Below are 20,653 nucleotides of genomic sequence, written 5' to 3'. Positions count from 1 at the left end.
GGGGGGGGGGGGTAGTGTGTCCAGTGCGGGCTTCCCACTGAGGCTTTTTTTATTGAGAAGTTGGTGATGCCACCATCGCCTTCACCTGAATGAGCAGCCCTGTGGGCCGGCCGGATACTTGGTGCATCATAGATACTACCGCAGCTGCATGCAACTTTGACGGGGTTTCAGTCTGCTGCATATAGTTTTAATATCCGGTGGTGGAAACAGTAATTTTATTGCCCACCCACCTGTAGTCAATAAAATGGAGAAAAAGCAACAAAAACGATGCAAATGATACAACAATGACAGTGCATCGAGCTGACAGTTACTCAGCGCGAGCTTGTCTCAGCCAATGGGCTCTGCCGAAACTGCCGGAGCTTCAGAATAAGGTGACGGCAGTGCCGCTGCAATTTCAGCATTTTTTGCATCACCCTCGGCGCTTGCCAAGGCGTCTACTGCACCCACTTCCCCAAATACACTCCACTTGGACACAGAACAGTGCCAATAGATGTTCGTTGGGAGGGAGCAGTGAGCAAATGTCATATAAAACTCGTGAAAAGGTGACTGAAGAGCAATGCAAAATCAATGTTGACTGGTTCAGTACTATTTGAAGACCATATGCGTCTATGTGGCAAAAAAGTTACAAGTGATAAGTGAATACAAGTGAAAACTGCCAGATGCAGAGCACTTTTCCGAAGCCCAGCTATCAGCTGGAGAAGAAATGATGAGACGCACTCATTTTTGCAGGAAACTCAACATCGAGCTCACAAGTTGCTCCAAAAAATTCAGTCTGCATTGAGCGAGCACATCAGCTGAAATACCTTGTGTCAATGGTAAAACTTGGACTGTTGGGGCATAACGATGGATGGCTACAGACTCCGCTTTTGACCGCCTGGGTTGCAACAAGCCTCTAGACCTCAGTACGATGGTAATTTTCTTTTTCAAGCCTGATTGGAACATTCAGAAAATTAAACTGGCAATGTTGTGCTTTGTGCAAAACACCAAAGCTACTATACCATGGCCAGCAGGTTGCAACTAACTGCCAAATACTTATTTCGCATGCAATACTTAGCAAAAGCAGTGCACTAACTGACTGTGCATTGCAAGTGCCACAGGACACTAAGGTTTCTTGGTGCACACTCGTGAACAGTCCTTGCAGCAAAGGCACTTTGGTGAAGTTCTGGATGCCTGCTGGCCACGTGAAGAAATCAGATAGAAAACTAAAACTGCCATTCCTTCACATGCTGCGAAATTATCCACGCGTGGTTGCGTTTTGCAATGCCATTGCATCATGCTGTTACCAATATCGAAGGGCATGTAGCGTCCGCCCGCTATCAAGTAGCACCGCGGGTCAGCAGTGAAAAGGCAAGCACAGCAGTGTAGCTGACGATAACGTCACGAATGGTAAGAGCAAGTGTACTGCGCTTAGTCGTATCTCAGGATCATCTCCTTTCCCTCCTCGACTCTCTCACGAGAAGTCAGAAAAGCGCTGCGGGTCAGCAGCCCGCCGCAAGACAAGAAAGAGAAGCAGGAAGGATGCGACACTTCGCGTCGGCTAGGCACGCGAGGCGCGCCAACGAGCCTCAATTAAACGGGCTGATAGGGGTAGAAAAAAAGGAGAAAAAAAAGGAAAGAAAACGCAGCGAGGCGATAGCGAAACTTTGCGCGGTTCCGCAAGCGGCTGCAGTTCGTCGACGCACCAGTATCAGGTTTCGGCGGCAGATCGCGCAGGTCGTGCTTAGTCCTGCCTTTTTATCCTTCCATCCGTGGCGAAGCCAACCAAATGAGGCACGGATTCGCGACAAAGGAAAAGAGGGCGACTCGAGCACGCGCGTCGAGGAAAAGGCGCACCGCCTGCACTGCTGCGGGACCGCGCGGCTTCAGCGACAACACGAGGGGCGGCGCAACCGTGAAAAAAAGAAAAAGAAAACGACTACGCCAAGGCGCTCGCACAGGTAGCTACTGCGCTGCCAAAGACAGCAGCCGCTACGCCCCGACGGCAACGTCTTTCGTGAAGGGACAGCAAGGCCACTCATGCCAAAACGCCTCATCGGCGCAGAAGGGTCGCCGAAATCGACAGCAAGTGCGCGCCTTCCGTTTCATTTCGCCAGAGCACGCTTTGCGCGCCCCGCGCCGCACAACAGGGGCGGCTGGGCGACGCACGCCGCTTTGTGTAGACAAACAGCTGTTGACAAAAAGGAAGCACGGCGCAGTCGTTCACCGCGTCACCGAAGGCCGAATCGCGACTTAGCTGCGCCGCCAGCGCCGATTTCGAGGTCGAAAACGCGAGCGGGCGACGGTAAATTAGCGTCCGCGGTGACGCGGAGCTTCGGCGAAACGCGAAGTGGCTGCGGGAAGATCGCACTCGACAAAATCGCGGTCGCCGGATCAATCCGCGAGCAGCGTCCTTGCCGCAGACGCATGGGGCTGTGCGCAAAGAGGAAGACAGTAAAATAAAAGGAAGAAAAAGAGCACGAACACGATACTCGGGCGCGTTTCATCCGAATCTTGTGACACCAATACGGAAATGACACTGCTACAGGAAACGGCCTTTCCGGTCTCGATCTGGTTAGTGCGACAACCGTATCACGTATACTCAAGCAGCAGCAGCGCGCACATCTTGGGACTGCAATTTGTGGAGGTTACTGCTGCAACAAACACTGAAGCCTCTGACAGATGCGTTGCGTGCTCGGAAATCGAATCGGCTGTTTTGAAAGAAAGCTCGTCTGTACACACGACGACTTTTCCTTGGACCAGAAAAGTTGCTCGACTAATGCTTGCATCGTGAAAGCTCGTGATTGGTCACCCGTTGTATTTACAAATTCTCTTACCTGAAGTTTCCACGATGAGGAGCACGCAAAGGCTTGAAATTGTAATGATACCCATTGACGAGAATAACACAGTACACACTCGCGACGCCATCTTCGAAAGTTCACTCGTGCGCGGCCTCACTGTAGCGCAGAGTAGCGTCAAGTGCGACCGGTGCGACGACCAAGCGCAAGAACGAGCTTCGGCTGTCATCCGTGAGATGGCTGCTGTGTGCCAACTTCGTGTTGATGGCAATGAAATTACGCCTTACGAGCAACTTCTAGCTTTGGCCTCCTCGGTCCTCGGTATGGCTTAGTAGCTCCAGTGAGGCTTTGCACTTTGTAGGTCTAGTCATAGAGTTTCCTACAAAAATTTTTGTAGGAAACTCTATGGGTCTAGTGGAGCTAGGCCATGAAGCCTTCAAGACTAACAAACACCTGGCGCATGTTAATCTCGAAGGCGATGTAAAGCGCTGAGTGTCGTCACTTAACGGCGTTAGTGTGTACTACAAAGAGAACGCCTTGGGTAGCCTTGGCAAGCGTCTAGGGTGATGCAAAAAACCATAAAAAACGCTGAAATTGTGGTAGCGTAGCCGTTGCCTTATATCATATGGTTTCATGCAATTACTAATCCCACTCCCCACCAAAAAAAAAAAAAAAAAGAAACAGCAGTTGGCAACAAAGGCACATGGACCACGCTATAAACCACGGAGGAAGGAAACTAAGGAGAGGCCCTACCCCCTCCGCGCGCTAGAAGAAAAGTGTGGCGGAAATGACGTAGTAGGTTCTCATTTTCTTGCTGCTTTTTTATTTTTTTTGTTGTATGGCCACGCCTTTTGGGCCACAATGGCGGCGTTGTTATGGTTTTGAGCGCTCACACGTGTTGCTCTGGTAGGTTTCGGGCCGTGGCAAAGGCGCTGAGTGGGTGGGTTTGCGTTAGTCACCGTGTCTTGTTGCGCTGTGTTACCTGCACTGTGCTCTGCCAGATGTTGCGCGAGCGCGCGACACCACGCGCAGCGCGGCGTGGTTTCGCGAAAGATGTAAACAAGAGAGGAGGGTGGCCCAAAAGGCGGAGCATCGCCATGAGCAACGCCAAATTCCGGCTTCACTTTTGCTTCACAAAGAGTGACGTCAGGGCCTCTCCTTAGTTTCCTTCCTCCGTGCTATAAACCATATCCTTTTCAGTTCCGCATCTCCTCGGCGCGCCCTGGCGCGCCCGCAGCGAGTATGCGTGGCCTCCGCGATCAGCTCCGGCGGTGTGCCGTTGCTCAGGCCGTCCCATTCGGCGCGTAGCGCAGCGGAGAAGTGTAATTATGCTAACTCCGTAACACGCCGCGAGGTGGCGACCTTAGCCAAGGCTCAAGTACAGTGGCTAGCTACTGTAGCTCAAGCGGTGCTCGCCTGGCCGGCACTGCCTGCGATTTCAGTGGCGACATCAACCCTGTTGGCACGTTTTCGCGCAGAAGAACAGTGAATACGAAGTCAATTTCTTTCGACTCTTTCTTGCAGCTACAAAGAAGTCGAGGTACGTTGTTAAACAGTTACGGATTGCTTTTGCATGCAGCTTTAGTGGTCGTCTAAAAGCCGACTGGGACAACCGAGGCTATTACCGCGCATCATTTCGTCCAGATTGCATGCCATCGTGCTGAATGTTTTTTTTTTTTTTTTTTGCAAAGGTTGCCGCGCTGTATGACAGAACTCAGGTATGCTTTTTGTGCCTTTCACTCGATTTTTAAAGTACTGGGCAGCTACTTTACAGCGAAGCTCTCTCTGGCTCGAACAACATAATTAATTGCGATAAGCGCTTGTGCACTGTTTATACGCCACCACGAGAGTCAGAAGTTCTGAGCTCTGCTTTTTTGCTCTTGAAGCGAGAACTTTTTGCTGGGCTTTGTTTTGTTATGTTGCATGTATTCCTGGTAGGTGCGAGTGGTTTCGTGTAGCTAATGTGATCCCGCAATTAAATTATTTGCTGTGTGATGAAAACTGCATCGGTTCTCTGTCATGAGCTTCGCACCACAATCCTATCTGCTTCTGTATTTTTCAGATAAATGTGCTGCTGCGTACCTTTCTGCCACTCTGACAGAAAAAAAAGCTTGGAATAAGTTTTCACGAATTTCCTGCGAATGATGATCGCCGCCAAGCATGGCTGAAGGCCATATCAAGAAAAGATTTTGTCCCAAATGACAAGTCTGCTAGCAGTGTCGTCTGCAGCCTTCACTTTTTAGATTCGGATTATACTTTGGGGTCCACAAAGCTGCGGCGCCTGAAACGGGATGCTGTTCCGAGCGTGTTCGCGGGTTACCCAAGCTACATGCAGCCACAAAAAAGACGTAAATTGGAGCAATTGACGCAGAATTCTACTCCAAACCAAGAAAGGGCATCAAATTTATCGAGCGGCCCTGATGAAGCTGCTGGTTCAGCCTGTGGTCGCGAAAAAAGCACAGGCCATTCGACAACTTCTGCCTGCTCGTTTCCTGTTGTGTATGAAGATAGCCTGATTCATGCACAATTGTTAGGAGATGAAGAAGCAAGTCCTAAAGGTGCAGGATATGAGAAACCAAGTGCACAAGATGCAGTCGGTGAAGTACAGCAGTCTAGTGAGGCACTTGATTGCGCAACGCAAACTACCGATGACCTTCTTCCGCGCAAGCAGTCGGATTCAAGGAGTATAAACCAAATGAGAGTGCTATTGTTCAGGAAAGCAGATGCTATCGGGAGACTGCAGCGATAAAACAGCCGCCTAAAGAAGAAGCTCAGTGGTTTTGAAAACCACACTCTCCACTCGGCGTTGAGAAAGTGCTTGGACAAGGTCGGCACAGCCCAGTTCTGCTTTGAAGACTGCCTAGCGGAACAGATCGCCAATGCGTCAAGGCAACGGCCCGTGTTGTCTCCAGACTTTTTCCGGGAATGTGTAGTTTTGTACTACTTGTCCCAGGCACGTACCCAAGGGGGGGCCCGCCCCCCCCCCCCCCGAAATTAAGTGGCATAACGCCCCCCCTCACCCCTATCTGCCCACGCCAACACTCCTCACACACATTCCTAAAGCGCCGACAAATCAATCTACTCGACAGTCAACATTTTGCTGCCTTTTACAACTAAAGCAGTGTATGACTAACTTCCGTAGTTTCTTTCGACGTCAGTTAACAAAAAAAATCTCCATATGAGCCATCCTGGTCATAGTGCAAAAAGGCTCCAAAATCAATGGCACATACCCCTGTGGAATCGGGAACCTATAATGCGCCCTTCAGAATCTTTGGGATGGGCCCACGTATGGGGAGTGCTTAACGCCTGCTTCACCTCCACCGCGGCTCGGCCCGGCATTGTACTACCTTCGGGATGGATCCACGTATCCCGAGTGCTTAACGCCTGCTTCACCTCCGCCGGGGGTTGGCCCGATATTGCACTATCTTCGCGATTGGCCTATGTATGGGGAGTGCTTAACATATGTTTCACTTTTGCCGCACGTCGGCCCGGTGTTGCAGTACTTACGGGATTGGCCCACGTATGCGGGTTGCTTAACGCCTGCTTCACCTCCGCCGTGGCTGGACCCGGTGTTGCACTACTTTCAGGATTGGGCCACGTATGCGGGGTGCTTAACGCTTGCTTCACCTCTGCCGAGGGTCGGCCCGTTGTTTCACTACTTTCGGGATTGGGCCACGTATGCGGGGTGCTTATCACCTGCTTCACCTCCGCCGAGGGTCGGCCCGGTGTTGCACTACTTTCAGGATTGGCCCAAGTATGCGGGGTGCTTAACGTCTGCTTTACCTCCGCGGCTGGTCGGCCCGATATTGCACTATATTCAGTCCGACCCGCAGCGGAGGTGAAACACTTTGCTTTTCGTTTGAGAGCTTTGGCTGTCGTCAGCTTTCGCTGCCATTCCATCTCAGCGATTTCTCAGTTTTCTCAGCGATTCGGTGCCCACGCGATAAACTCAAGATGAGTTCAGTTGTCACCATCTATTGCAGCAGGCAGGGCGTATTTCATTGTTTTAATCATATTTTACTTTATTTATGATGCCCAACACAATTTTTATGTCACAATCTATTCGACGATCACGCGCATCGCTGTTACTATGTTAGTTCAACCTTCTTTGTTTAGACTGCTCCAGGGGCCAGGAAAGGGACTCTGTTCATAGCCACCTGGTCTGTATGCTCGTGGAACGAGTTGTGGCCGGAGAAAACGCGAGCTGCGTTTAACTTTCCCTTTTGCTTCATTATTTCCTCGAGTGACGGCTCGCCGCGACGCTGGCAGATCCTCGGAACCATATATCCACGATATGGTTTAGATAAGGTGGCAAATAAAATATTGTGAAACAGCGTCCATCATCAAACCCTGCATTGACCGTTCAACCCATAAGCAATATGACTGTCACCCCTTACCTCGTCTGGTTTTTCCCTAATTATACAGAACTTTTCGTGCAAAATTGGCAACTGGAAATAAGAGTCGCAAGGAGATGAGAAATTAAGCGACCTAGTAAGGGAGAAAGCTAAGGCAACAGCCAAACAGGGAGGACAAGCGAAAATGGTTTGTGAAAATATTTATGGATCAACATCTTTTTATTTAAAAAGGAAGTAGAGAAAACGCCGCCGGAAGTGGAGAATAATTCCGTGTGTTTTGAATGACTCTTCTACAGTTATCAATCGAGCCACCTGACGTAGCTACTTCCCTGCTGTGCTAACGGGGGTGTTTTTCTAACCTTCCTCGGTGGGCGCAGTACGTCTAGAACCGCAGCGTCCTGCGCTCTACGCCGTTGTACGGGACTGGTGACCACGCATCGTTACGCAACTTCCCAAATAACGACACGAGTCGGTTTTGGCGCTTGGTAGAGCTGTATAGGAGGGATCCAAAAGAACTGTGATTGTTCCGCAAATATACATTTCTCTATAGTTCTTCCAGAGCTAATTCAAGAAACGCTACTAGAAATCATTATTTTGCACTTTCGCTGCTTAACTTGTTCTTGGCAAGTTTCTTCCTGCACATCATTCCTGCGCGAGTCCATTTGATGTGGTTCTTCTTTTGCCAAGCAAAGAAGAGGTGTATCTCACAGGCGCACCTGTGAGATACACGTTATATCAATTCTCTTTTGCGGGTTTACGTGGCTTTATGGCGAATGGTAGGCATTTTTCACATTTGTACTAGTAAAAGTACCCTCCCCCTCATTTGCATAGAAAAGTTACCTTGGGTTGGGCCCCCCCCCCCCCCCGAAAAAAAATCCTGCGTACGTGCCTGACTTGTCCCCTAAGGCATACCGTTACATACGCAACAGAGGACTGTTGAAATTGCTTTCAAAAAACACGCTACTTCGCTATGTTGGCAAATCCAACAGTGAAAGTGGGATCACACCATTAATGAAAAAACGCCTAAAGCAAGAGGTGGGGCAGCTGAAAGAGCAAGCGCGGTTTTCTTCAATTATTGTGGATGAAATGGCTATAAGCTCCAAATACATATACGATCGCAAAATGGACTGCTTTTTTGGTCAGCAAAATGTGAGGACAGGAGAGAATGTAAACTGGGACAGGAGAGAATGTAAACAACATCGTGCTTGCCAACAATGTGCAGTGTTTTGTTGCAACAGGCCTGTCCACGTCGTACAATATTCCTTGCGGCTTTTTTTTTCACTAACCGATTAAGTGGCAAGCTCCTGTATCAGCTGACAAAAGAAGTGATCGCTGAAGTTGAAAAGTGTGGCCTCTACGTCGTCCGGATCGTCACGGATAACCACAAGATTAATGTCACAATGATGCGCCACCTGGGCAATGGCTCCCTCAAGCCAGTGGTCAGTCATCCATGTGATCCAGAAAGAGGCCTATTCTTGTCCTTTGACCAGTGTCATATTATAAAAAAACGTGCGAAGCCTTCTTCTGGACGGGGAAATGACAGATGGCAGTCAGCCAATAACTGAAGAGCTTGTGAAGCAGCTCTATGTCCTTCAAAAAAACGAGATTGTGAAACCAGTTCGATTCCTGACACAGAAGCACATAGAGCCAACTAATTTTGAGAAGATGCATGTGGGCAGAGCAGTGCAGCTGTTTTCAGATGAAGTTATCTCGGCGCTTTCTTTTTTGAAAGAATACCCCAGTTACCACCCTCAGGCAGAACAGTTCAGGAACGCAGAGGCAACAATATTGTTTGTGAAGATGATGCAGAAGTGGTTTGCCATCCACAACGTGGCCAACCGAACAGCACATGTGCATATGAGAAAGCCTGACCAAATGCACTTTTTTTGCGCTACCGACGAACGCCTACAATGGCTGGAGAAGGAGTTCCCAGACTACCTCGAAACTCTCTACAATGTCTGTAAAAGGAGCGGGAAAAAGTTTCTTAGTGCTGAAACCTACGAAGCTATCTTGCTGACAAGCAAATCTACGGTACTATGCATTAAGTACCTTCTCGAGAGCGGCTTCTTTTATGTTTTAACAAGGAACTTCTCGAGCGACCCCGTCGAGCTCCTCTTCAGTTCTTTGCGGCAAATGGCTGGCGGCAACGACTGTCTGGATGCAAGAGCCGTGACATTTAGCCTGGAGAGGATCTTGCGGACTGGCAGCCTGTGCCCATCCCAAGCTTCAAACGTTGAAAACGGACAGACTGTTTTGAGGTAGGTGCATGTTATCTGAGCTCCGGGACGAGTGCTCATAGTTGTGAACTGGTTGTCTCTTGTTTCAAAATATAAAGCTTATCACATTTCAGGCCCTTGCACAACTAAGATTTCACGATGCGAGCAGCTACTAGCGTTGTAGCCTGCCTGCTGACTGGAATTTTTTACAGTTCAGAACACACGAGCACGCAAATCCTGCTGTGCCGATGGGCAATGTGTTACAAGCAGTTTTTGCTTTTATGTGGCTGCTGCTTAGTAGTGGTGGTAACTGTTTTACATGTATTGCAGTATGCATGGTGCCTCCCTGAATGTGACGTCCTCCGAACTTGATGTTCCGGCTGAAGCAACAGCACAGGCAACCACGCATGATTCGACCGAGACAGCGCAAGTTGGCCCAGCCAGGTATATCTTGCATCAAATGTTTCTCAAGAGCTTACGCTTGGCTGGCTCGCTGAACTACTAGTGCTGTTCTTTTGCAGCCAACAGCGATTTGTCTAATACATATATTTGGCTGATATGAATAGTGTGCATATTTTTGTTTCAGGTTCACGGGAACTGAAGATATTGTGATGCACATTGACGAGCTCTTCACATCCCTGAAAGCGATGCCTCGTGAGTGCACACTCGTTCACCTACTCCACCCATGTGAAGTGCTACCAAAAAGCGATCATTTCGCGTTATGTCAAGGCTATAACAACTAAGTGGTATCAATGCCCAAAATTTGAAAATTTTGAGGGAATGCACGTCGAGTGGCGACATGATAAATGTCATATTTGGTTTATGCACAAGCTTTGTCTCTACATGCGGTCTAAAATTTTCTCTGCGGAACTTGTTTATAGGTTAGCGCCAAAAGCTGTTTTTTTTTTGTGCTCTCACAAATGGGAATACATTGCAGAATGTCTAGCTCCATATACTAATATGGGTATGTTCTATTTCAGTGCAGCGACCCCCATCAACCATAGCAAATGCCAGCATCGCTTATATAGCAGGGTTCGTGGCGAGAGCAGCCCCGTGCTGATGGGGCTTATTGACCTGCAATCAAGGGGTAGGCTAACATTCCCAAAGTCAGAATTTGTCACGGTCCTTGTGACCGTTAAGAAGGCTGTTGACATTGCCCTGCTGCACATAAAAAAGAGCAACGTGCGTCAGCAGCTGGCTGAACTGTTATTGCCTCGACTAGAGCAGTGCCCCCTTTTCGTTTGCCCAGCAAGGGATGACCACGCCGCAAGCACACTATCTGTAGCGTTTGATAAGTTCATGAGGCCACTCTTAGCCAACGTCGGCGCTACTGTGACAGACAGGGCTGCTTACCGTAAAAAGCTGGCCTGCAAGCCACTGCACAGGAAAGTGCTCCGTGTTTAAAATAAACACAATGTAAAAACGGATGCCGAACAATATGGCTCCGATTTTGTCTTTGTAAATAAAATGCCATTTATCCTCAAATGGTTTTATCTGTCCTCCTGCCAAGTTGTAGCTTCGGCGTTTTAAACCCTCTTTTTTGCTTGCCGCGCACGAAAGAAAGAAAAAAAAAAAACGAGACTGAATTCGCCTCAGTCCCAACCATACAAAACGTAAAAAACCTTATGCATTGCAGGCTTTTATTTATTTGGGGATACTGCTTGCCTCTTTCGAGGCTGTAGCAGGATTGGGGTATAATATTGACACGTGTACTTATATTTATCGGGCGACCACGTTTCGCCGCCTAACAAATCTTATCGCACAGCGCGGGACGCGCTTGCATGTATCCGAAGTTTCTGGAAAGTTATCGATGCTTCTATCCGCAGTCTGTTGTCGCCGAACCTTGTGTTATCTGATTTATTCGCCTGACGCGAATGGTGTAGAACTTTGTGGAAGGCACGCGGGTCCCAACGATTAGTCTGGAACATTCGACGATTCTGTATAAAAGCCGACGCGCTTGACCCGCTGATCAGATTTTCGACGATCACCGACCGTGTTCGCCGCTATCGTTGTGCTATAAGTGTAGCCTGTTTTTGTGGGCACAGGTTCGCCCAATAAAAGTTAGTTTTCTCGTTCACAGTATTGCTACTGTGTTTTTCTACGTCACCACCACGTGACATCTGACATCTGACATCGCTTGGTGTTGCTGAGGTGCAACCACAAGTACCGCAGCCCCAGCCAGAAGCGATGACTTACGCCGCCGTCGCCGGCTTGAATTACGGCTTGTCGGGGGCGTCCGGTACATGAACGTAAAGCAGTTTAGATGCAGTTTAGATACGCACTCTGAATTTTGTGACAAACCTGCCGCGCTTAAGTAACAGCGACTTTACTGTGTCGATGTATCTGTGTCAATTTGTCTTGCAGTCGCGTCTCCCTTCACGCACGGTGCTTCGGCTACTATGATTGGTGCAACGCGTCGTTTGCCCCACCTAACATGTACTGCTTGCAGTGAACGTGGTTTAGCTGCCTGCTCAAATTTTTATGCCAAGGTTAAGGCCAAAAACTAAATTTCCCTGTGCCGACCTCGAAATGCACGTGTGGTTGGCGCATCGAGGCTGTAGCTGTACGGGGCAAATGAGCAGCCGGGCGCGCCGATTCGGTTTTCCAACCAACTTCTCCTAGACAGAAGCGCCACACTGGTCTGCTCAGTGCTTTCTTCTAGCAGCGTATTCATACCATGTGTAATAAAGACGAGCGCCTGTATATAATCTGCAACGGTATTAACGTATCGCTCGCAGCTCGAGATTGTAAGGTGCACCAAATGCTACTCCTCTGCTGGTAAGCTAACCGCCTCTCATTAATTTAATACATAACCATTCTTTGGCGATTACTCTTTGCAAAATCGGCCTGTCACGTGAAAAGTGTAATGCCTTGTATCGACCCAAAAAAAGCGTCATTTCCGAATTTAAGGCGTACATTAATTCGTTAATGGAGTGTAAATGTAGATGATTGGCATCTGAATAAGCTATAAGCAATAAACAAACGATACTACTATCTGGAAACTGAATGTGCTCGGTGAACTCCGCCCGCCATCTGTTCCTTGTCTAATAAACATATTTGAGTGTGCCTTTTTATATGTCCCTCACGCATCTATAAATATGTACCTTCAATGTGATCGGCAGCAAAGCGGCAAGAACTGATTGGACAGCAAAACATTCATAGGTCAAAGGATTATTTTGTTTCCTACGAACAAGATCGGCAGTTAGCATTTGGAGACTTTTATTTACTTGATCAACCTTCTTTCAAAGTAATCTTGCATTTTTTTTTACTCGTGGGTCACGTGCACGTGCTTTGTAAGCGGCCGTTTTGTATACTTTTTTCTTTTCTTTTTTGTCAAGTGAATGCACATGATCACATAAAAGTTGATTAGTCATGCCAACGATTACGAATCTTCCGATTCAAATATAGGCACTCGCGGATGGTTTCTCCAGCCTAACTGGGATGTTCCAGAATAAATCGCCGGACGCAGAATTCACGAAAGTGTGATAAATTAATGTTTAATTCTGTACGCGTTTAATAACGGTGAATATGTCAGGATTGTTTTCAATGGCCTCATATCTCTGCGAATAAAGAAGCTTGTGGCGGTACAGACTGACGCACATTTAAAACTACAGACATTTTCTTCATCGTATTGCATATACTTATGTTTCGGTAGTCGCTTGGGGGTTGTGTTCGGAGGCTTGCTCGAACAAAGTTGCCTCTACAGCAAGACATAACGTTCACAAGCTTTTGTAAGTACTGCACTACGCTTTTTGTGGTGCACATGTGATCTTCTATATGTCGCTGTTTCACTGTGGCTTGATGTTATGCACACTTGAGCGTCCTTAATTGTCAAGCCGTCTGCTTCTTTGAGGATGATTTCAATTATGCTTTTGAACATACTATATCCGCTCGAAATAGAATTTTGAGGATTTTGTTGTAGCTTTTCATGCAGCAAATTAGGTGCGATACTCTTCACGGATAATACTTTCCATAACTCAAAAGATTCCACCTACGAGTTGCTTCATGTAAAACGATTCCCATATGGCTGCTGCATGGCGTCATCTTCAATAAATTAAAGCTTTCAGAATACAGAAGCCAAAATCACGGTCGTGCGTTTGTTGATCACAGTCAGTAGCGCATATTTCGAAGGCAAGCACAACAACATCCCAAGCACAATTGGTTTGCCACCTGCATGAAGTGCATCCCTGCAAGCTTCCGCCGAAGTGCCTGCCAATACTCGAGCTGCTTCTGTTGGTGAACTTCGCTTTTGCATCACATTTATTGGCTTCGAGATGTGTTCGCGAAGACCGGTAATAACTAAGTCGTGGAATCGCGCCGTGAGCAAGCGTCCATGTTTCCAGCGGCGTAATCAATATATATTTGTTCTCAAGAATTAAAATATAGATCGTCATCTTCAACATGACGTTCACACACGTCGGACTTATCTGTGGGGCATTTTTTCCTTCACCGCAGCATAAACTCTCTGGCGTAGATGCGGTGCAAAAAAAAAAAAAATTGTGACTAACAGCATCACGTTTCATCTGGCCGCTGGAGCAGCCGTGGGCAAAGCAGAACTGCATAGAAAACTTTTTCCCGTTATGAGACGCCGAAACGCTTCTGCTCAAAACATTTCACTGGAAGAAACCGCCGCACATCACACGACGCCAACAACATGACCACAGATAGCGACAGACGAAGCAGCACTACCGAAATAACAACAAAAATGAAGCAGAAGCGAAACCAGAACTGGTAGAAGTGACAAAAGATGCTATTGCAGCGCCACTAGTTCGCGTGACCACCACTTTGGCCACCTCCCGAGTGGAGCTGTGAAACTGAAGTATGTGTAAGAACGTTGCTTGATACCTCCGGATGCCTCCGGACAATTTCTCCGGTATGCACTGAGCTCGACCCGCGAGGCGGCGACAGTGTCGCTGGGGCAGCCGCGCCATGTTGACGGTCGGGGAGCATCGAAAAAAATGGCAGCGGTCTTACTCGCGCGAACATCTGTTCCCTATCTTTTGGCCCACCGTTCGCCTTGTTTTCTTATCGAGTAGCTGATATATAAGCAGGACGTTTCAGTGTCTCGTGTGCAGTGCTGTCCTATGTCTACGAACAGGTCTACGTGCAATGTTTACGTATCCGGACAGACTACGCTCCGGCGTGGCCGTGCGTCAACTGAGATTCGGTGTCGCGGTGAACTGTGCTATGTTCGGATGCAGCAGTCACACAAGAAAGAAACTCGGTGATAGGAATATGTCGTCCAGATTGGATTCCTCTCGACACGTGGTTATTTCTCTTCTTAACTGCAACTTTAATGTAAAAGAGCACAGCAGCTATGTGCGAACACGCCTCTGCCAGGCCTGCCTTGCAGGCGCAGTGTGCCGCCAGCACCTCGCCGTTTTATTTTGCGAGAAGCCATGGCGCGAGTGGCTTTTCATCGAATGATTGTGATTGACAAACCTGGGAGGGCAAAAAAAAAAAAGAGACCGTTTTGGCAAGACCAGAATAATTGACGTAACAAAAATTACGAAGGCTGTGTAAAATCAGTGTTTAGTTCTCGGGGGGGGGGGGGTCTTTTTCTTTTCATTGAAGCAAATTTAACGCTATGCTTTGATGAGCGCAAGTGGACAACGCGGAGTAAATTCCGTAATGAAGACGATCATGTTACGCGAGCACTTTGACTTGCGGCTGCTGCACCTAGCCGCTCGCCAGATCATTGTGGCCGTCCATCGACTTCTAGGCTTTCGATTGCTCGCGGGTCGCGGAGCTCGTTGCATTCGCAGTGTTATCCTTGGCGTCTGCGACGTCCACGCGAGGCAGTAGTCCGACATCGCGTCGAAGCTGTTGATCTTTTAGTTCGAGCTGGTCGACACAGTCACACGAGCGCACTTCGTTTTCATAACGCGATTTTTCTGGTTCACTCAACCCACGCACGTACGTGCTTAGGCCCATCGTTGACCTAAGACATACTACGCGATAGCTAAGTCAGAAAGGCACATTGAAAATGTCGTTTGACGGTTCGTGCGTATTGGTGGGCCACTTGGCGGCGCAGGCCTGCTCGCTAGCGCTCCTAGCGGATGACGTCATGTGCATACCCCCTATAGTAGAGTGTACTATAGACGTCAGACTCTGGAGTTTTGCAATACACGTAGCGCCACCTGCCGGTGCGAAGAGGCAGTAATTGAGTAGTGCGAAGCCCGACTCCCTTGCTAAGTTGCCTATGCAGCTAGCGACTGCGAAACAACGATTTAACTAGACTTTGGTCCATATTGCGAATGTTTTGTGCATTTAACACCCAGACAGGGAGCTATGAATTTCTCCGCTAGTCTGACGCACCGTCGAACAAGTTGTATAGGTGTTCTGTGGCCGAATTGCCATAAAGCGCTTGCTGGCTCACTCGTCAGACTGATAGTGGAAGCGACGGCATCCTCGATGGCGGCGCGCGCTACGAAGAAACGCCGCAATCGACGCTACACTTGTGTTGTAAATTGACTTGAACGTGAAGGACTGAATAACAACGTTCAGTTTTACCGATTTCCATCGCGATCGTATGAAGAAGAAAGGCGAGAGCGCTGGATACGGGCCTTCAATGTGTTAGGTAATCAAATTATTTGCATTCCTAACAACACAGCGGCTCGCATGAGAAAGCGCGATAATGTTGTTCTGCTGTAATTGTGTTGCGTAGCCCTGACGGAGGACCGTGGCAACCAAGCGAAAACTCAAGAATCTGCAGCCGCCACTTCGTTGGCAACAGAAAAAACAACGTTGCGAACCATCCTGCGTATGTGCCATCGACATTTTCCGTCCGCCTCCGCTTGACTCAACAAGTGGAACGGAGAGATTTGGCTGGTCAATTTAACCAAACATTTGTTCGTTTATGAATTCAAAATCATGTTTTAGAGCATCGCTGTATAGCGAGCTCATTTCTAGTTTCGGTATTTTGTACGTCCTGCGCCGATACAACAAGCACGTGTCGCAATGTGCTGAGCCTGCTCGACTGCGTTTTTCAAATGTGAGCAATAAAGTTGCTGTAGGAGCACCGGATGAGTAATTGCGAAGCAACGCACGTGTGTAAAAAAAAAAGAAAAAAAAAAGAACGTCGCGTTTGTTTACACTTACTTGTGCGCGTGTGTTGCTTGAAGCGTCTGCGAAAAGTTCAAAGGTACTGAGCGATGCTGTAGCTCCTGCGAGACAGAATGATGCGGTGCGCAGGCATCGTAGGAAGCTTACTTTCGTTATGTTCGCACGCTGGTTACTGCTTTCGAAAACGTTTTCTGTTTGCTGCCCTAAAAAAGGCTATGGAAGGATTTACTCTCTGTAAATAATTGCGAGAAAAAACATTACGATAATATGCATAAATATATAGGAGATACTTAAGTCTTGTGTTCAGGACATATTCAATATGAACCAATTTGACATCCTGAGAGTTTTATGCTGATGTGCCTATAAACAAACCTGATGCTCTCTATACTTGCGAGTTGCAGCACGCCGAAATAACACCTGAAACTTCTTTTATATTGCACACGTACTTCGCCCTGCTGAGCTTCCTTTCCGAGGCGTGGATGGGCGGAAGAAGCTTTCCGGGGCAGGAGAGCACGTTGTTGGGCGAGTCGGTCGTACATACTTAAATAAGGGAATTGCGCTAAAAAAGACACGGACGAGTAAGGACATGGACGGGCGCCCGTCCATGTCCTTACTCGTCCGTGTCTTTTTTAGCGCAATTCCCTTCTTTAAGTAACTTTCCGGGTCCTTGATTTTTAGGAAACCGTGCCTCAACACAAACGAAAGAGGAGGGTTCATTGTGGCCTATGCACCTTCGCTTGCGGACAGTTCTTCTTGCACTACTCAGTTCGCGCCAAGGCTGCGATGGGGGCGCTGGTGACGGATTTTTCCGCAGCGCCGCCTGGGCAGAGTCTGAGGTCTATACATGGTACTAGACAATGGTTGAATGACAGTGGCAGTGACAATAACTTTATTGGAGTGTCCTGAGGAACTCGATTGAATGCATAGAGTTTATAAATAAATAGTTATAGTAATATGAAACTCTATTGTCAAATGCATGGTCGAATGGGACGAACGGCGCTCTCCTGCTGAGGCGCATCCATGAATACTTTGTTTAGCGCAAAACGACAGAGACAAGAAAGACGACAGGACAAGGCGCTACTCTCAACTGACATCATTTTATTGCGTCACTCCTTTATAGACTGCTCAAACCAGAGGAACATGCGCAGTGAGCACCATGCGGTGGAGCCACCAACATCCGATGCCAAGAGCGCACTCATGCGACAGAATCCAAAAAACCAAATTCAGCGCTGTACAAGGTTAAGGAAGGCACACTAATGCACTGTGACCCCAATGACTGAATGAAAAAAGCTTCCGATAACTCTCGGGCGGTGGTGTCACGGCTCTTTTTCAAAATCGTGGTATCACGAAACATGGGTTTGCACTTGCATGTTTTACAATGCTGAGCCAAATGGGAACCTGTGCCTGTTGGTATGGATCGCTCATGTTCTCTAAGGCGCTCGTTAACACAGCGGCCTGACTGCCCTACATACACTTTGCCACATGACAAGGGAATCTTATAAACCACACCGACTCTGCAATCTACAAACTTCACGTGGTTCTTTTCACAATCAGGTTTTTTACTTGTTTTAGAAATACGGCTGCACAACATTGACAGTTTCTGAGGAGCGGAAAACACTACCGGAATTTGATATCTAGTGGCGACATTCTTTAGATTGTGAGCCACTCTGTGGCAATACGGCACAACTTCAGGCCTCTTCTTTTGTGTGATGCGGTTACTTTTGTGCCGCTTCCCTTTCAGTTTCTGAAGCAATACCTCCGAGACTGACGTCACCACCACACTTGGGTAACCAGCAGCCTGCAGCCTATTTAACAGAGCAATGAAACTCATGTTCGCAGAGTGATGACAAGATTTCATTAAGGAAGATTCTAAACACATCAAAGCAATGGCGCGTTTCACAGTCTTTGAGTGCGCAGACGCGTAAGGTAAAAGTTCCTTACGTGCACGTGGCGAATACATCCAACAGGCGTGGCCTGTTTGTAAGGAAAGCTGCAAATCTAAAAACTGGAGTTTTCCGTTCCTAGATAGCTCATGTGTGAAAGTTAAACCTTTGCCATTGTCATTGAACAGAGTTAAAATATCAGCTACCGTCACGGAGCAGTCATTGTTAGTCTGTTTCATCACAACAAGAAAATCGTCAACATATCTAAAAATTTGAACTGAGTCATTGTTTAAGGCACTCTTAAGAGCGCGGTCGACAAACAATAAAAAGATATTACAAAGAGCAGGCGCCACACATGAACCAATACACACACCATTTTTCTGGATAAAAAGGTTGTTTTCGAACCGGATAAAAGTTGCACTTAAATAAAATTCAAGAAGGGACATGAAACTTTCCGAAGACAACCCGGTCACATTGCGAAAATCTACCTCGCCACTTTCTTCGATGCACGTCATCACACTGCGAAATAGCTCATCATGCGGTGTTGAATAGTAAAGATCTTCGACGTCAACAGAAAAAATGTCAGCTACTGAATGGTTGTCTTCCAGAAAGGAAACAACATCGAAAGAATCCTTTATGCCATAAGGATCGTCAATAGTTAAATGCTTCAATTGTTTTTGCAAAAAGCGGCTAACCAAAACCTGCCAACAGTTGTTTTCACTGACTATTGTACGAAAAGGCACATCCTGTTTGTGCGTTTTTGCAGTGAAAAAAACCTCTAGAGCAAGTACCTTACATTGTTTTACATTTTTCACAATCTTGGTGAGGCCCATATTTTCCAACAATGAAATGGCTTTGCGTTTTACCTTCTGAGCTTTGAAGCTGTTGAGCTACCGTCGTCGTCATCGCCGCTTCTTCATCTGGTTGTCGTCATACCGTCGCCATGGCCTTACGATCTTCATCGTCGTCATGTTGTCATCGTTATACCATCGTCATAATTTAAAAATCGACATCCCATTGTCGTCATGCCATCGTCGTTATGTACCTTTGTCATTCCACTGAAATCATTCCATCTTAGTCATTCCTTCGTCACTGCGTCAGCGTCATACAGTTGTCGCCATGCCTCCATGCTCACGGGTGACCTTAGCAAGCGAGCGCCATAGCAAAGTGGGGCGATATCGGTGTATGCGACACATAGCCAGAGCAACGGAGTCTCGGAATTACAACTACATGTTTTAAATAAACGTGACTTCAGGAATGTGGTCAGATTGCTATTCGTATTACCGTGAACAGTCATCGTGAGTTGAGCGATGCCGTAATTTTCTTAGTTATAGAACAATGTGGGATAGCCGGCTCTTTGTGTGGCCAAACCTGCAATATTTTGCGGTTAATAAGGAAGATGAATTCCGAACACGATGAATAAAATTTGCGCGAACGCCATTTTAAGCAGACTGAACAGTCGAGTACATTCGAGTATAAAAGTATAAAAACTAATGCGCAATAAACAAGTAGTGTGAGATAAATTACAGCACAGTCACAGAATGTGTAAAGGCGGAAATCCTTTACGGACAACGGCGTAAGCATTACGCTTTGGATGTCCCGCTGGAACGCACGAAACTATATTATTGCTGGTATTCGTTGCATTATCCACAAATATTCTGTGGAGGCTGTTTGTGCTCATTATCTTAAACAATGAAGATGTATACACTAGCCTTTTTACAGCGGAGCTGTATATGGCTAGGGTACCACAGAATTTTTGTGTCCACACACAAAAACTTTCATTATCAATGGTTCATACACCGTAAGCACTCATAGCTCCGTAAGCAAGCAAAAAATGCAGTGGCTCATAGCCCGGTAAGGCAGAGGCTACAAGCACTCAGCAAACTGAAATGAACATTGCTTACATTATTTCTAATTACGCATACAACATATAGATCAGCATGACGAAAACTGTCATCATCAATGGCTCATACCCCTGTAAGCAAGCAAAAAATGCAATGGCTCCTAGCCCCGTAAGGTTCATGGCTGCTCACTTTGCGTGGGTTAGTTTGCGATGACACTACCCCTGTGGTCGTTGTCGGTGATTTGAATGTGGATGCATCGGGACCGAAAAGGGAGTGGCTTAAGAGTTTCCTCTTACAGACATATCGCTTGCGATGCCACACCGATCCGGCCCAATTAACCACCCGGTGGCGTACGTGCATGGATTTGGCATAATCAAACACTGTGTTTGCAGTTGAGAGTATGCCGATCAGTGTATATCATGGCGATCACAAAGCCATTGTGACCCTCTCTACTCAGTGACAATGAGTGATGCCAATAAAGTGTTTACCACGATGTTTACAGTTCCTTAGAATGAC

General features: G+C 47.4%; 1 protein-coding gene and 1 pseudogene across 1 annotated transcript in view; one reads left to right on the top strand and one right to left on the bottom strand.

Moving 5' to 3' along the window:
- The window catches only part of l(1)G0289 (plexin domain containing lethal (1) G0289), a 95,667-nt gene extending 92,176 nt beyond the window's left edge, over positions 1-3,491 (bottom strand). The window contains exon 1 of the mRNA XM_050186953.2: positions 2,814-3,491. Within this exon, the coding sequence (XP_050042910.2) occupies positions 2,814-3,003 (190 nt within the window). The 5' untranslated portion in view covers positions 3,004-3,491. The remainder of the gene's footprint in view (positions 1-2,813) is intronic.
- A 466-nt stretch (positions 3,492-3,957) lies between these two features.
- LOC129387148 (uncharacterized) lies at positions 3,958-10,830 on the top strand (annotated as a pseudogene).
- The last annotated feature ends 9,823 nt before the right edge of the window (positions 10,831-20,653 follow it).

This window comes from Dermacentor andersoni, chromosome 2 (assembly GCF_023375885.2).
Source record: "Dermacentor andersoni chromosome 2, qqDerAnde1_hic_scaffold, whole genome shotgun sequence".
Classification (NCBI taxonomy): Eukaryota; Metazoa; Arthropoda; class Arachnida; order Ixodida; family Ixodidae; genus Dermacentor; species Dermacentor andersoni.
This window is presented reverse-complemented; position numbering and strand designations above follow the sequence as displayed.